This window comes from Carettochelys insculpta, chromosome 2, assembly GCF_033958435.1.
Source record: "Carettochelys insculpta isolate YL-2023 chromosome 2, ASM3395843v1, whole genome shotgun sequence".
NCBI classification, from domain to species: Eukaryota; Metazoa; Chordata; order Testudines; family Carettochelyidae; genus Carettochelys; species Carettochelys insculpta.
The window spans coordinates 185,972,538-185,990,597 of NC_134138.1; the positions used below are offsets into that span (position 1 = coordinate 185,972,538).

Sequence of the window (18,060 nt, forward strand, 5' to 3'; positions counted from 1 at the left end):
AAGCACACTAACCAATAATCTCTTAATGCACGTTCAAAACTCAGAATAATGAAACACAACTTTTACAACTTCGTTTCAGTATCAACAAAAAATTCTTGCCCAGATCATTTGTTCCAGACCTCTGCTTGTCCCTGTTCCCATCCTTGGGAAAAGTTTGCAAAAAACAGATAAGTCTTGCATCATACACACATGTTGCTTGGGGGCCCAGGGAGCATAGTAAATTCCAGAGCTGAAGACTTGTGCCAAACAGCCATTTTGACTAGTTGTGGGTACCTCTGGAAGGGGTAGGGCCTCAAGAAGAAGGAGTGGGGTTGGGGCTAGCTTCGTCCAGGGAGCCTTGGTGCTGCCCAGAGCACGCTGCACAGGGCTCTGTTGGCAATTTAAAGGACTTTGGGCTCCAGCCACCACCATGTCCACAGCAGGGGCCTTTTGATTGCCAGAACTTATGACAATTGCCCCTTTTGGTCCCCCAGTAGGCAGGCCTGTAAGGTGCTTTTGTACTGGAATAAATGCAGCCACATGGAACTTTGTATTAGGGTCAATACCCCCAAATCAAAAGAGTTATACTTGCACAAAAAGTGCATGTAGGCCAGGTTTTAGCTACTCTGCTAAGTTCAGTGGAGTCTGAGCTGTTCACTGGTGCTTCTCGAAGCCAAAGAGAGAAAACAAGTGTAATGGAAATGAACCCTTGATTCATTTTAAACATAATGAGAACACATGAGCTGTATCCATGTTAATCTCACTTGTATTGAAACCAGTTCTGTTTTAAATATCAAAAAGCCACCAGTTCAGATGGAGTGCTTAATGCCTATCAGATTTTAAAAGTCAGCCAACTGTTTTCTAACAGAAAGCTGAAGAGGTGACTAGGAACTGTATGAGAAATGAGAACACATGGCAGTGCAATGGCACAAAGTCCATTTTCTGATTTTTGTTTTCTTTTAAAAATTTGTCTTGCAGCCAGTAGGTTTTGAAATCAAGAACCAGCATGACAGAGTCCCCAGGATGCAACTTGAGTTCTGAGTCTTCTGAGCTCTCCTTACCCGCAATCCTGAGCTGCCTCTCCTACTGTAATACTGATGTCAATTTAGGCAATTCTGACAGGCGCTGCACTCGGCCAACCAGCCATAGGCAGGGATACACTCCACTGAGTTGCATGAATGATTTCTCAGACATTCATGAACCATCAATGGGGAGGCTCCAGCCAGTTATTCCACCCCAACTCACCAGTCTTGTACCTCAGAAGTGTATCATCTGGAACATGTCAGAAGCCTGGCTAGCGTACGTTTATTAACTAGTTTGCCTCTTTGTCAAAGGAAAGTGGATATGCACCAGCCTTTGTAACCTGAGCAGACTTCCAATGTAGTTTAGACAGTCTCACTGGTAAAGGTAAAATGTTAAAATAAGTTTATTAGCTCCAGAACAATAGATTTAAACTGTTTATAAATAGTAGGCATATAGGTCAGAAATAGTTACCTTGAGAAAATTAAAAATAAACCTGTTTTCTAAATCCTAAGCTTTTAGATGAAGGGCAGGTGTACACTAGACCGGAAAGTTGATCTTAGATACGCGATTGCGTAGCTGGAGTGTCTAAGATCAGTTTATCAGGCCGTCCCCAAAGAGGGAGGTTGATGGGATGAACTCCCTTACTCCTTGCAAGAATGAGGAGTAGTACCAGCGTTGACTGTCAAGCCCTGATGTTTTGATTTAGTGCATCCCCTCTAAGCGCACTAAATTGAACCATAGAAGATCAACCTTCACCAGGTCAATCTTCTGGCAAATATAGACATACCCTAAGAAAGAGCTGACTCAAAAAGCTTTTTGTATGCCAGCAGATGGTACAAGCAACTTACATTTCTTCAGTACAGAGACAGAACCCTTTGTACCCTGGGATCAAACTTCTTCAGTTGAAAGTCTTTTTCTTCTAGATGTTCTTGCAGATGGTGAGGTGGAGTTGGGGGAAGAGGCTAAGTGACGATGTCACTGTCTTATTTTATACCTCTTCCAGCTGCTAGAAAGATCTTGGCTCTGATGTGTGAGCCAGTCAGTCCCCACTTGTCAAGCAGTCTCCATTGGACATGTGCCTTCTCCAAGAAGTCTCTGGGATAAACAATTGAATGTTGATATCCATTAAGAACTCCTTTGCTATGATTGAAAACCTTGATTTGGGGGTTCCTATCTTACAAAATAATTTAGTTATATATCTCAATACTTCAAAGTTCACATACAATGATAGCACATACAATCCAACAGGATATTCTAGTTTAGCAAACAATACAAAATGATACCTCATAAGGCATACTTTCTGGTAATAATACATCATAATCCTATCACAGTGGTAAACATGGCAGTTCCAGGGTGCTACTTAGACGTACAGAGTAAGAGATCCAGACAGCTAACTCTGCAGAACAGTAAAACCAATAATATAAATTGAAAACAGCTGAACTAAAGCCACATGGGAGTTTTAAAACATGATGATAAAATGTAATTAGCTAAACCCGGAAAGCAATGCAGTATTGTACTTTGAATTGTAGGGTGTGCTCTATCTGATGGCTCCAGTGCTCTGTTTATGTCAAGCAAGCATAACATTCAAAGATTTGGAATACTGGTCATAAAATTGTCTCTTTTCTTAAAGGTTAACACAAAGGGACAGCTTCTCCATTGACGTCAGCTGAGCTATGCTTACTTGTATCTGCTGACAATCTAGTGCCATGATTTGGAGGTCTGGGGGTCAGATTTCAAACAATACTTTTGTTTTGCTTTTGTTGGCAGGAGGTGGGGGGTATGTGGGGGAGGGCTGAGATCTGTGGGGAGGTTTTAATTTCTTTGAAGATTGACAGGTCTCGTGAAATGATGAGCCTAAAATCTGCCAAGAAAGACAATTACATGCATTAGATCTGCTCAAGTAAGTTTTATTTTTAGACCATAGCATATGCATTTTATAAGCCTTACCAATCTGTCCTAAAAATTTACCAGCCCAGATACACCCATTAGCTGCCTGTTGAAACACCACCAGTCCTGTCCTTTCCTGAAAAGTCGGTGCAAATTGGGTAAACAATTTTTCAAGTCCATATTAAAATGTTAGTTAATAGAGTTATGTATGTGTTCCCATCATATAATGTTTTGTGTTAAAATAGTTCAATAGTTATAAAAAAATGTATAACTAGGAAATTTACCTAGCGTTGCTCGGGTCCCTAACCCAAATTAAATTTTCTTTTTCTTTCATTTAAATCATTAATCCCTCTGGGGCATCTGGCATTAGCCTCTGTTGGATACTAGACTAGATATGCCATTGTTCAGACCCAATATGGCTGTTCTTATGTTATGCTCTTATTGTTGTGAGGTGGGACTGGGGATGAAGGGTTCAGCATGCAGGCTGCCCCCCAGGGAGAGAGGACAACCCCAGCTCTCTTGAACCACAGTAGTAGGGGCCAGATGAGAAGGGCCTACAGCTTCAACAGGCACAGATGAGGGAGGGGTGTATGTTCCCTGGCTGGGGGACAGAGAAGACACACAGACAGACAAACTCTCTGAAATATATAGTAGATTGTTGTCCCTTTCTCCACCTCTACCCCATTCTAGCATATTGAGGTTATAGCTGTCCACTGGGGTAATCTCTGCCCCCTTATTGCCCCCTCTGATAATTCTACGATATAACTTCCGCCTACCAGGCCCTGCCCCCCGCACCTGCTTTCCATGTTATGAGAAACAATGAAATTGCATGTACATGCCATAGTCTTGGCACAATCAAACCCTTACCTTTCTTTAAGTTATGATAAGTGGAAGCTGCATACCAAATTTGGTGATCCTAGCACTTAACATTTCAGAGGAGTTCTTGAACAGACAGACTCACAAATGGGTGGACAGACAGACACTTCTAAAATATATAGTAAGATTTTAATTGGTTAATGGTCCTCTTGTATTCTGAGTTTGAGGCATGTGACTCAAGGTACACTGTATTTTTATTCAACGGTCCTCCACGTAAATTTTCCCTTTGTCTATATTGTGTCTCAGTGGGAGAAATTCAAAAGATAGCTTGGTAAGATCAAAATATATATTTGCATACTTTCTGAGATAATAAAGAGAATGTTCTCCCTGATATCCTTCAGTTTCATTTTTCTAGCTTGTTGGCAGTTAAAAACCCTGCTACCACTGTCACATCACATTAAATTGAATTCTGTTGGTTAAAATAATTACTCTGTTAAAGTGAGGATATGGAAATCCTTTGTTTTGAAGAGGTGGGGAGTAATTAAGAAAAGGCTCAGGCATGTTTTTTTATTCATTGATATTTTTAGCATGAGTCAATTACTGTGAAATGTTCCCTGCTCAATTATGTCAATGTACCATACCCCTAATTTGAAACATTCATGCCACGTCTAGTTTGAACTCTTCCCAAGCAAAGATCAACTATCAGCCATGTATATGTCAATCTGATTTTCTTATTTGACTTTAGGAAGATTTTAACTTAGGTGCCCTGGTAATTCAGAACAATTTGATTATTCTGTTTTCCTTCCTCTCCCTTAAAAATTGCTTTGGATACAAAACAAAGAGGGAACATATAGTGGAAGTTATTCAAGTTTGGGGAAGGTGACCAGTTCTGTCTCAAAAATCACAGCACGTAACAGCCAGAAAATGGGTAACTTTCACCATTTTTTGTGACAATTTCTGTCCTTTTCTCTGTAGAAAACTTTTATCCACCTCCACTCATACCTAGTAACATTCAGTTTTAAATGTTTAGTGGTCTTGTTCAAGTAAGCACTCATTGGTTTGGACTCTTGCATAAAAAAACTAGTCAGATTTTTGAGACTCTGTCTGTATAATGACGTTCCCAAGAGTCTCAAGCTTCTTTCCTGGGCAGAACCCTACTGCTGGACTTTGAGGAGGAGACTTCCAGGTTCTTCATCTCAACCTGTATTCTCACCAAGTAACTTCTCTTCTTTGAGTGGGGGAAACCCAAGTTTGGTGGTTTATATAGAATAGTGGAAACAGGATCCTACACTACTTACAACTAATTTGAACGGCTCCACAGTCCATAATTCAAATTTAACATGGTTTATGCACTACGGGATTGGGGGGTTGGCTCAGGGCTAACAGCCCTGACCTAGAAAAAGCCCTTTGTTACAGAAACAGCAACAAAGAATTCCTTCTCAATTGTGTGTGACAGCCTTCCAGAGTCACTTACACAGACTAGTATGACTGCCAGTGGGGAAAGCAGAAATGAAGATGGAAGTCCTGAGCACCAAGACCAGAACTTGGTTCTGCAATGTACGTACCACGTATGAAACAGGTAAGCTACCAGAGATCACAAATGATGTTAGATGTTACAAATTACATATCTTTCATATCAGTGAGAGCCGTTGGATTGGATCAGGAAGAATGAAGACTAATACTGGTGAAATAGTCCTGTTTTCTGGAAGGGATGATGACCAACACTATGAGGGAGTAGCTATCGTCCTGAAGAAAGGAATAGGGAAATGCTTGCTGGAGTGGAAACCAATCAACAGTAGACTAATGAGAGCCAGAATGAAAGGTAGATATGTAAACATTACATTAATCCAGTGCGACGCCCCAACTAATGAAAGTGAAGAAGAAAAGAAAGATTCTGCAGTTCAAGCTGAAATAAAAACAGCATTACATCATGATCTCATAATAGTCCTGGGAGACTTGAATGCTGAAGTTGGGACTGATAATATGCACAGTGATAGAGCCATGAAAGAAAGATACCAGCAGCTATACAAAAAAGCAGGCTGGCATGTCAAGAAACTGGTGAGAGCTGAGAAGAGAGCTCCCACAGAAGAACTAGCAACACAAACTGAAGAAGCAGCTACTCAAAGAGAGCAAGGAAAAATTTTTAAAATCACCATGCTTTTTTGCGGTAAGTATCATGCCAGTACAAGTGTCCCTGTTATGAACAAACAAGGAAATCTACTTACAACAGAGAGGGAGCAAGAGGCTTGTTGGCCAGAATACTTTAAGGAAGTTCCAACAGGCCACTGCTAGAAGAAGAAGCCAATATTCTGGAAGTGGAAACAGACTTGACTTAAATAGTGCTCCACGATAAATGGAAGAAATTGGCACGGCCATAAGAGCCTTAAAGAATCGTAAAGCTGACAATCCACAGGGTTGTGGATATGACAATCTCAATGCTGAATTGTTCAAGGCAGACCCAGCTACTATTCTCCAACTACTGTTTACAACAATATGGGAAGTGGAGGAGTGGATGAATGGAATTATTGTTAACATACCCAAGGAAGGAGCATGCAATGGCCACGTCTACACTACAGTGATCTTTTGAAAGATGATGTTCTTTGAAAGAGCATATCCACACACAAATAAGTGGATCGAAAGAGAGTGTCCACACTGCCCCTGCTCTTTCAAAAGAACGGGCCAGGGATTGAAAAATCTGGAATCATGAGGGCCGCTCTTTTGAACAAAGGGTCCCTGGAATGTCTATACACCCTTTTTCCAAAAAGAATCTTTCGGAAAAAGGCACTCTTCCTCATTTGGGAGAGGAAGAGGGCCTCCAGAAGAAGTGTCATGTTCTTTCAAAAGGAATTTGAAAGAGCACATTTTGCACATGGATGCTCCGCTTGCTCTTTCAGAAGAGAACCTGCAATTCCAAAAGGACTTGCTAGTGTAGACACGGCCAATGACTATCACAGCTGTCGCAGCATTACTCTCCTCTCTGTGCCAAGCAAGTTCCTCACTAAGAGCATTATTCAGCAGATCTCAGATGCTGGTGACAAACCACTGAGAAAAGAACAACCTGACTTTCTCAAAGGAAGGGGTGTGTAGATCAAAATTTAGTATTGTGTGACATCAATGAACAATGTTTAGCATGGCAGAGGCAGTTGTTCATCAACTTTATTGATTTTGAAAAAGCCTTCAACAGCATTCATAGAGATAATCTTTGGCATATTTTGAAAGCTGATGGAATACCACAACAAGTAGTAAAGGTCATCAAGAGTGTTTTTTAATAATTTCACAAGCAGCATGGGAAACAATGATCTGCATTTCAAACTTAAGGCTGGAATAAGGCAGGGATGCATCTCGTCTCTGATGTGCTTTAACTTAGTCATGGACTGGTCTATGCGGTATCCAACAGAAGATGAGCCAAGAGGCATCAGATGGTCTGTCTTCTCCACACCAGAGGACCTTGATTTTACTGATATCCTCATGTTGCTTTCCTATGTGCATTGTCACATGCAGAGAAGATGAATCAACTGTGCACCCTCAGAAAACAGGTTGGACAAAGAGTTAGCCAGAAAGAGACAGAAATCATGACCCTAAACTTTGAGGCACCAACATCAGTTAAGATCAATGGCCACAACCTACCCACGACAGAGAGCTTTATACACTTGGGTAGTGTCAGCAGACAAGACAGGGCATCAGAAGCAATACGCAGAGCAGACTCGATAAAGCCAGAAATGTATTCATGTCTCTGAATGCCCTATGAAAGTCATTACAATACAGCATCCACATCAGACTGAAGTTTTATCAGAGTGGTGTCTTATCACCATTATTATATGGATCAGAATGCTGGTGGATGACAGAGTACAACCTAGATAAATTATCAACCTTTCACACCAGAAGCCTTTGGAGGAGCCTCTGTATTTTTGGCCAAGAATAATTTCAAATCAGGACTGGCTTGCACAGTGCAAGCAAGATAACATAGCCACCATCATTATGAAAAGATGCTGGCGATTGATTGGGCATGGGCTCAGGAAAGATGGGTGTTAATCATAAAAGTATGCTGTGCACTGGACTACTGAAGGGAAGCAGAAGGAGGACAATCCAAGACAACATCGCGCTGGACTGTTGAAGTAGAAATGAAGAACATGAATCACAACTGGGTCACTATGGAGAGGCTTGCCAGTGACAGACAAAAATGGAGGGCCTTTGTTTCTACCCTACATGCCAGTAGATGTAAAGGGTGATGATAATATACTACAGCGTAACAAAATGTAAGATAAGGCAGCTAGGGATACAATAAAGGAAATAGTGGTTGCAATTCAAAAGTCACCAGTTGCCAATAGACAGTGCACCAGCATTATGCTGAATCATATACACTGTTATTCCAGTTATGATACTTCTGTTACTGAAATATATCCACACATTGGATGAAAAGTAGGTGCTATTAAAAAGCAACCAGTAACGCAATACAGCAGTTCAGGTTGGAAAGCAGGCAGTGGTTTATCCAACTAAAATTATAGGAAAATTTTAAGTAGCTTGAATACAGTTACTCAAATTGGAGTTTATCCAAAATAACTCTAATCTTATGAAACGTGGTGAGATGGAGGAGGAAATAGATCCCACATCTCCTGAATGCAAGGGCAATACCTTAATCCTAATAGTCTGGTGGCCACCACAGGGAAAAAGTAGAATGTGGGCATTTCATATACATCAGCAGACTACCTCTCTTCCCATTATCTCCTCTGTTGTTGTGTTTATCATTTTTCAAAAAGAATAATAGGAATTAATGTGGAAATTTCCCATTAGTTCATCTAGGCTATCTCTCCTCCCACTTCCAGTGCAGGATCGTTTGCTATGGTTTGTTCTTGACCTGCTTTAGTGAAAGAAAGATCATTACTATTTTATGGGTTGAGAAACTTCAACTATTGACCTTTGCCTGTGACTGCTACACAGGAAAAAGAGCCACATATCTGCACCATGGCTGATTCGAAAGAACCTGGAGAAATTGGAGAATTAGTCTGAAATCCACAAGAAATTCAATAAAATATAAAGTACTTACGAAAAATCAAATGCACAAGTGCAAAATGGGGAATAATTGGTAGGTGGCAATAAAGTTCTGAAGTAGGCTTGGAAGTGGGGTTATAGCAGGTGTCGGCAACCCCCAGCACAGGCAACAAGAGTGGCATATAAGTGATTTTCATTGCCATGTGAGGTGGGAGCTTAGCCCCACCTTACGCTGCCCTCCTCCCCCTATGAAGCCAGTAGCTTGCTCAAAGACTAGAGATTAATAAAAGGCCAGCTAATGCTACCAACTACCACCTAAATGGTGAGGTTGCACATCTTGATTTATTAATGAAATTGCTGTAGGTAAGACTATTAGTGACTTTAAAAAGTGTCTCCAGCACACGAATCGTACATAGAGGTCAAAAGGTGAAACTTTGGCACTCTGCCTCAGAAGGTTGCTGACTCTTAGGTTATGGAATCCCTGTCACAAAGGGACCAGTTAGACCAACATCTGTTAGTGATGGTCCAAGAATAGTTGGGCCTGCCTCAGTTCTGGTGAATAAACTAGATGATTCCTCAAGGTCTCTTCCAGACCCACATCTCCTTTTTGGATTCATAACACCCCGCCTCCCCAAAAGGAGAAAAAAACAAAAGATGGCATAGTCAGGAGCACCGTGCCCAAGTTTGTAGCTGTGTAGCAAATTCTCAGTGACTGATTTTTTTTTAGCATAAAAAGTAGAGTAGATGTACAGTATTTGGCACACGCTGCTCAGATACTGAAAGATTTGTAACTTTTCTTTGGTCTGTTATGAAAAAGTTACAAATGAACTAAACTTCTTAGGCTACAAAGCAAATCAGTTCCCTGTGCATTCCTCGTTCTTGATTCTTGACAGTGCATGAAATTCAACAGATTTATACTAAACAAATGCAGATACTTTGCCCAGGGGCATCCGTTCTCATATTTTAATAAATTATGACATAAATTAAGGGCTTGCACACTTCCTAAATTATTCACTACAATATTTTTAGATAGCTCGGTTTTGTATCTTTATCTTAACTCTCTTTCTGAAGGTTTATATTTTTAAATGTAGCATTATACGCTCCTTTATACTGGTATTACTGTGCCCATTGTAGGGAAGCCATGCCACTTCCACTAATTGGTTAAAAAATGTGTGTAAATGAGTCTGAGATTCAAGAGGTCTGAATTAAAACAAAATTTATTAAAAACACAGAGAGATCAGATTTAACTATAGGAGTCAGTCTACAGAACATAGCTTAGGTCTGTCCACACTGCAACAGAACACCCATGCCTGGCATTTGTCGATTTAGGACTATAAAACTATAGTGTGGCTATCTGGGCTCAGGCTGCAGCCTGAAAGGAGGTGGGTCCCTGAGCTCCATCATTTGTAATGCAATTTTGTAGTCCCACAGCCTGAACCCAAATCAGCTGACAGAGGGCAGGGATGAGTGTTTTGTTGCCATGTACCCATCTGTTGAATACATATTGGCTATGTCTACACTGCCCCATGCTTAACGCGAAGTAACTGAATGTTTGAATCTAGGATTGTATGTCAGCTGTCCCTGGCTAAAGCTGTGCACGAAAGCTCACCTAATAAATTATTTTGTTAGTCTTTAAAGTGCTACTTTACAGCTTTGTTGTTTTGATAGTGTATAGACTAGCACGGCTCTATCTCTGTTACAAGTTCAGGCTGTCTCTCAAAGCAACAGGATAACCATTTTTTTTTCATTTCCTCTTGTTGTTTCTACTCACATATTAATTACGAATTATTGACAGATCACAGACAACTTTTCACATACATGTATAGATAAGGGCTTCTCCAGAAGGAAATTATTTATCAGTTGTGTTAATGTGTGAAAAAGAGTGGATTCCCCTCTACTCATGGGGGAATTCCATGCCAACAAATTAAAGTTTATGTGGACAATGTTTTAAAATTCTGCATATCTTGTCAAAATAATGCGTTATAAATCACATGGGTTACAATTATTTCAGTAATTTATTTAAACTACAGTACGATGGATGGAGAATGGGAATAGGGAGGTTTGGTGGAAATCCCCAAACCATCTTGCCTTAAAGTAATGTAGCTGAATTTAACCCTCCATAGTTATTAGTCAGCAAACATATGCAACCATATGCTCCATGCTACATCACAGACAACAGATGAGCAAGTGAGGACTACAGAATGAAACTCATAGTTTATGCTGGCTAGTGACCATTTCCAAAAAGATCAGTAGCAAGCAGTTCATAGACCACATTTTAACAGGAAATTATTTTAGTTCAAAAATTAGACCAGTTCCAATCACTAAAGCCCCATAATAATTTACAAGTGATGATGTCCTTTACACTACTCTAGCAATGTAAAGGGAGCCTTAAAACTTTCACATTTGCTTTATACTTGGGGGAATTCACAAAGATAGTGGGAAAAATTCACTAAGCAGGCAGGCTACTATATTCTGCCCCACCTCGGAGGGCAGAGCTGGGCCATGCCTAGTTCCTTGGAAGCCCTGCCCCTCCCTGCCAACCATGCTGCTGTGGCAAGTTGAGAGTGTGTGTGTATGTGTACATCTCTTTCTCTCACACATATGCATACAACTGCAGATTCTCAGTGATTTACATCTCTATTGGCTATGCCAGACACCCAAACCAAACAGCTAGTGGCTAGTGGGGAGCACGTGATTGACCTTACAGCTTCCCTATCCAAAGTTATTTTTCTGTGGGAAAGCAAAATTTGCAGGGGACATGATTCTGTGCACATGCAATGATGCAAAATTCTTCCAGGAGTAACCCCATCTCAGTCTCATAGATTTATTGAGTGTTCTGGGCCAACAAAATTTAAATCAGTGAAGTAAGTGGATGCCACTGAATAAACATAGTTAATCAATTGGAGGAGTAGGAAATCTGTGTCATTGTTCCAGTAACTTTTGTGGTTATAAATGCACTTTAAAACCCTCTCAGATGGATTGTGAGAAATTGAAATTCTGTTTCTGGGTGACTGGGAACATTTGTGTGTTAGAACATTGGAAATGATAGCCTAGTCTGTACTGGGAAATTGGACTGATTGGCTTAAGTACGACATGCAGGATGTCAAAAATCTACAATCCTGAGTGATGCAGTTAAATAAACTTAATTCCTTCCATAGACTCAAGGATTAGGCAAGCCCATTCCAACAAGAGAACCTCATCAGCCAAGTTAATATTTTCAGTGAAGCAGTGTGGTATTCTAAATGTAGACAAGCCTAAAGACACTAGAAGCAGGCACTAGTGAAACTGTGTGTGTAATGGAAAAATAAGAATTTCAGATGGTTTTATACTCTTGCGTCTTAGCCATTGTGAGAAGTTGTTAAAAGTTACTTATAAGAGCTGTGAAACAGTGTTATCTAGAACTCTACTGATGTTTACATCTACGTAAGCATTGAATTCTGTGGAACTTATTTAAAACATTAAGCAGATAGAAAACTTATTAAAAGATGCACTAACACAACAGTACAGATTTATGGATTTATTTCAGAAGTGTGTGGAATTAAACATTTTTGCCATTTAGTCTGGAAGTTGCTAAGTTTTACCTAGTTTCAAGTGTGTTTTGCCTTGAGATTTTGGATTCATTCAAACCCTAACCATGAATTTCAAATTCAGATGTGGAAACCCAGAAACCTGAGAAAAAGCTTACAAGAAGGCCTGAAAAGTAAAGCTGCTAAACTGTGCACCTCTACTCATGACACTTAATGTGCAGAAAGCCATGAGTGCCAACACAGTTAATCTATCTTAAATATTTAGAGACCTGTGTGGGTACAAATTCCACGTATATATCTGCAACAATAAGCCATGAATATGCTCATTAACATCCACAGATGCAGATACCCTTGGATATAAAGTGGTTATCCACAAATTTTCAGGACTTTAGGTACAAAATTTGTATCTGCATCCCTATCCACAAAACCGAGTGGCAGATATCTGTATTGACATCTGCGGATGTGGATACCCGTGGCTATAAAGCAGACATCCATAGATTTGCAGGATTCTATAAATATTACTTACTGAACAAAGTTACTATCACTCAGCTTCATCACATCTTTGACATAGTCTCATGTGTATTGTATTTTTAGGTATACTAGCAAATGTTAGTATATACATACATGTATCCACATATGCTTATTAAATGTAAAAACAAAACAAAACAAAACAGCAGCTATGGGTGGGATTTTCAGAAGCACCTAAATAACGTTTGTTACAGTTTGTTGACTTCAAGGGATTGTGCTCCCAAGACAGTTCTGCTTATTCAAAGTCAACCTTGCATAATTATAGAACTAAGTGACTGACATACCAGCAAAAAGAACTGTATTTAGGCCATGAGCTTCAGGGCACGGGCCAGCTACTTGTTCCATATTTATGCAGTGCTCGGTAAAGTGAAGTGCTAATCTAAGAGTGGGTCTTTTAGGAAGTATAGTAATCACATGAATAATAATAATGTGGCTGGTGGTTTTTGTACAGATATTTATAGTATAAACCTTTTATCTCTTCACAGAATCATGTAAACCCAGCAATGGATTTTACACAAACCCCTCCTGGAATGCTAGCCCTTGACAACATGTTGTACTTTGCCAAACACCATCAGGACGCGTATATTCGGGTAAGGGTTCTTTCCCACTTCTCAAATTTCTGTTTCACAGCTCTAAGACTATTTCATATTTGTAGCTCTCAATTCCAGGAAAACAGATGGGAATCTGACATCCTAAAGAGTAATTAACAACTGAACAGAAAGCCACAGGGCATGAAATGCCATAGCTTTCTCTGAAAGCTTTGCGTGAATGCAGTATGTTGTATGTTTGAGTCAAGTTGTATTAATGGCTTTTATGTTTGCTAAAGTGATGTGCAAAGGATGGGGGGAAATGAGTTTATGCAGATTTTCTTTTTTTATTTCAAGCGGCAGAATTCTCTACCCTGCTCCATTCTATTAACCCTGCCAAAAGCTGACCTTCTATACCTCTGTTGTCAGTCTACTATACCTTGGCAACTGACCTTATCAACAGCATCCTGGGTATTAAGAGACTTCCACGAAGAAGCAATTGGACATGATGAATTTCATTAGGACATAGGGAGATGAAGCATGATTCATGCTGCACACCCTACCCTTGTCTCCCTGCCCCCACTGCCCCCTCCCCCCTTGGTTCCTGCCCACTCCTCCTCCTACATTAGTTATTCTCAAGGCAGTCTGGTAGCAATGAGTTATGTGTTGTTTCCTTATGTAAAGAGGCATTAAACCATAATCTCAGCACATTAACATCCTGATATTTATGTTCTTGCAACTGAATGTTTTCTTTAAGTCTACCTAATGTAAATGAGTGGAGGATGAGAAAATCAATATAGTGGAAGTCCAGAAAGTCATTAAAAAGTCCTGTAATAGCTGGCACAGCTAAATGGCACAATTGCGGAGAAGACGACATATTTTAAAAAGACTAAATGCAAGAAGAAAAATAATAGTCGTGTTATCTTAGTTAGCAAAAATATTTTCCAAAAGGAATATGAAATGTGGTGTGTGGAAAGCTCCAATTAAAAGTGAACTTTAAATATATTCATTAACTTACAGAGAGGAAGCCGTGCTAGTCTATATACTATCAAAACAAAAAAGCAGTAAAGTAGCACTTTAAAGACTAACAAAAAATTTATTAGGTGAACTTTCCTGGGACAGACCCACTTCTTCAGACCATAGCCAGACCAGAACAGACTCCAGACCAGACCGACCAGAACAGAACAGTCTGTTCTGGTCTGGCTATGGTCTGAAGAAGTGGGTCTGTCCCACGAAAGCTCACCTAATAAACTATTTTGTTAAAGTGCTGTTTTACTGCTTTTTTGTTTTCATTAACTTACAGCTTTGCACAAAGCAGAGTAATGCTGAAGTTCTTGAGAGGCTTGCATAGGGTGCGTTGCTGTCTGGTCCAGTGAAGACACATAAGCAGAATGTTTCCGTAATAGGAGACAATAAGGGATGGGCTATCAAATCAGCCCTTTTAAGACCTGCCTCTCAGCCCAGATCTAATGTAACCCTTGCAGAAAGAACCAGTAACGTGGAGTTTGACAGATATTAAACTGTATCCAAATAAATTGAAGCATCATTACATATTAGAGAGTCGGTTTTAAAAGAAACAACAACTAAGAGATTCTACGTTGGATCCAGTTTTATTTTTTGAAGAGAATTAGGCAAACTCCTCCCACTGAACTTCACAGACAGCTTTGAAAATCTCTGCACTAGAGTGAAGTACTGTGTGCTGGGGCAGCTGTAATCCCATTTGTGATGGAGTGGGGGATACGTGTGTGTGTGTGTGTGTGTTTCACAGAGGGTGTGGGGCTCCTGCTGAGAGTAACTGAGGCGACCAGGTGACACCTCTGGACTGCAGACAAAGGAGGAGGTGGAGCCTGAGGGGTTTGAATTGGAACTGGGAGTTGGGAAGCAGTTGGTCTGGGCTGGGAGAGAGAGAGAGAAAAGGAGGGGGCAAGGCCCTGGCTCCGGGGGCCCCTCGGGGCCTCCTCTCTCCAACATGGATTGGACTGGCTCTCTCTGCCTGCCGTACTGACTCCTCTGTATGATGCTGTGCCCTGTTGGCTAATAAACCCGCTGTTCTGCCTGCTAAATGAGAGTCACTCCTGCCTGCGGACGGGATGCAGAGCTTGGGGACCCCTGAACCCCATCGCACCATTTAAGAGAAAAGACCATAATTTTTAGAAAAATCAGTTTATTTTGCTTTATCTTGCAACTCCTATATTTAGAATGGGGTTTAGCTTTTCATACATAAATAACCTCTTTTTTTAATACTCCCTACCCCCTTCATGTGTGTTCAACTTATTCTTTATGCAAAATTTTTGAGAAAATTGTCCCAGTTACGAGTAGTCATTACCATTCACTGACTGGTGTCTGTCCTTCTGTCTGTGTTCTTATATGGCCCCCATGATCATGGCTCTCACCTGCTTCTGCTTCCTTCTCGTTTTGCATTCCTTACCGCATGTGCACATTGTTTGTTCCACTTGCCTCCTGTCCTCTGTTGTGCAGTATTTCTCCCTTTAAGTCTCTGTTGTTTCCACTCTGGTTCATGCTGCTCTTTGCAACATTAATGATCTGTCCCCACTCCTGTCTTCCTGAATCCTTCCTACAAGCAGTACATAGAGATTTGGAGAATCTCTGTACAACTGTATAGTCCTGTGTTAACCATAAATTATATAAACCAGTTACAGTAAAGGCGGGTGGCTTGTCAGAGTGCAGAGATTTGCATAATCACTGTATGGCTCTTTCTCAACTCCAATGTGCATATGAAAATCTCAGGCTTATTCCTCAAGTTGTGTCCCTCTGGGTGCTCTACTGTAGGTGCCAGTTTGTCCCCCTGCTGGCTATTGGAGCTCTTTGCTTAGCAGTGGTTTCCTGAGACACACATGGGCTGTGGCACCTCCTTGTGCCTCTGGTGCCTGTTAGGCATGTGTGCAGTGTGGGACCCTCTGTTCATTCTCTACCCATGCTAGTAGAGCAAGGGGATACAAAGCAGGGGAAGGAGGAAGGGTAGTGGAGCAACACATCTCGAAGATCTACTGTTACTGCACAAGATGAATAACTCCTTCTCTGCTCAGAATGTCCAAGCCTTTTCCTGCAAAAAGGTACCAACTCACCTTTTCTCTACCTTCAGCTAAAGTAGGAATATTGCGCAAATAACATGCTTATGACACTATAAACACATGTACCACAGTGCAGACAAGTAAGACCAGTGTCCTTTGTAATCTTAAGGTTTGTCTACAATGCAGTTAAAAACCTGTAGCAGGCTCTGGCTGTGGAGCTGTTTAATTGCAGTGTTGATAACTGGCCTTGTGATGAAATACAGGGTGTAAGACCATGCACGGGGTGGTAGTCCCCAGCTCTGGCTGCAGCATAATCCAGAACATCTACTCAGCAGTGTAACTCAAGCCCTGTCAGCCTGATGCAGGTGGCAAAAGCCAGACACGAGTGTCTGTTTCCTGTACAGACGTACCCCGAGTTGTGACAAACAGCAGAAGAGCTATGGACAAAGACCATGGATAAGGGGAGCAGGGTTGTACTGATCAGAAAATTTGGGTCCTGAAGTTTTTGAAGCTCATATCTTGTGTGGTTAGTCTGGATTTCTTTTCAAAGTTACTTTGCTTGGGCCTTTCCTCAGACCTTTAAAGGGAGCTTATCTTGACTTAACTATGGAAATGCCTACACTTAAATTTCAGCCCTGCTGATGTAATGGCTGCCTTACATCTCTTTAATAACCGTTCTTTCATAAGCGGCATAGAGTCAAGGTCAGTATAGTTTGACCGACAGGTGTCCAAGTAGACACCACATTGGTTATGTCAACTATTGGCTTCCACAATGTCCCACACAAGAGATGAGCTAGAAGCAAAGTATAGATATACACAAGTGTTGTAATTCCAGGATCAACTGTATGCTAACGTAAATTAGATCAGCTTAGTTCTGTTGTGTTGTCATGGCTTAAGAGGGAGCAATTAAGATTTGTGGGTCTTGCTGAAGGGTTTCGTTAGATATTTGAAGGAAATAAAAGGGTGGAGGCCTATAGAATTAAATAAAAAAGTGCCTTCAAATTGGAGTGAATTAGATGGAAGAAGAACTGACGACAAGGCGATTAGAACTGCAGAATCCTATACGTTCAGCGAACAGGGCAGCGGAGTGTGGTGAAATGCGGCTCAGTGGCTCAGGAGAGCCGCACATGTGGGGCATCCCTCCAGCTGCTCTGCACATGCACCCCACCACGTGTTGGGACAAGCGTGTGGCGGCAGCAGTAGTGGAGGCGGCTTCTCTGGCCTTGACAGGATCCAGTTGCGTGGCAGCTTGCGCAGCATGGCTTCAGCCCAGGGTGGCTCATGTGGCTCCAGTAAGTAATCTTAGGGGTGAGGGTGGCACTTGTCTTGGGGGCAGGAGAGGGCTATGGCCATCTCTTGGACACCACTGCATTAGAAGGTGATTGAGGGAGTGGTTAAGTCTGTATCTGAAAAGCAAAAAGAATTCCAAGAAGAAAACTGTTGTCGAAATCCTGACATAGCATAATTAATTACAAATAAAACTTGAGTAACCTTACTGTCCTACCTCTTGATTCCTTTTTTTCCTTCCTCTCTTTTTTCTGCTTACAAGTCAACAAGACATTTATCTCTAGAATAAATGTAATTTTTTTTTGTTTACACAATTATGTTTCACCTCTACCTCAGGTCAGTTTTTAAACTGGTTGTGCATTTTTCATTTAGACTTCTATGTTAATTGTGGTTGAATTTCATTGTCTGTCTACCATTTAATGTGGCTGGTGTCTCTTGAGGAAAAGGTTGTTTAGAATAAAGAAA

The 18,060-nt window shown here is 41.0% G+C and overlaps 1 protein-coding gene across 2 annotated transcripts in view; it reads left to right on the plus strand.

The window, feature by feature from the left end:
* ELMO1 (engulfment and cell motility 1) overlaps positions 1-18,060 on the plus strand; it is a 504,510-nt gene that overhangs the window by 230,509 nt on the left and 255,941 nt on the right. For both annotated transcript variants that reach the window (XM_074988098.1, XM_074988096.1), the window contains exon 14: positions 13,235-13,339. In XM_074988098.1, the coding sequence (XP_074844199.1) occupies positions 13,235-13,339 (105 nt within the window). The remainder of the gene's footprint in view (positions 1-13,234; positions 13,340-18,060) is intronic.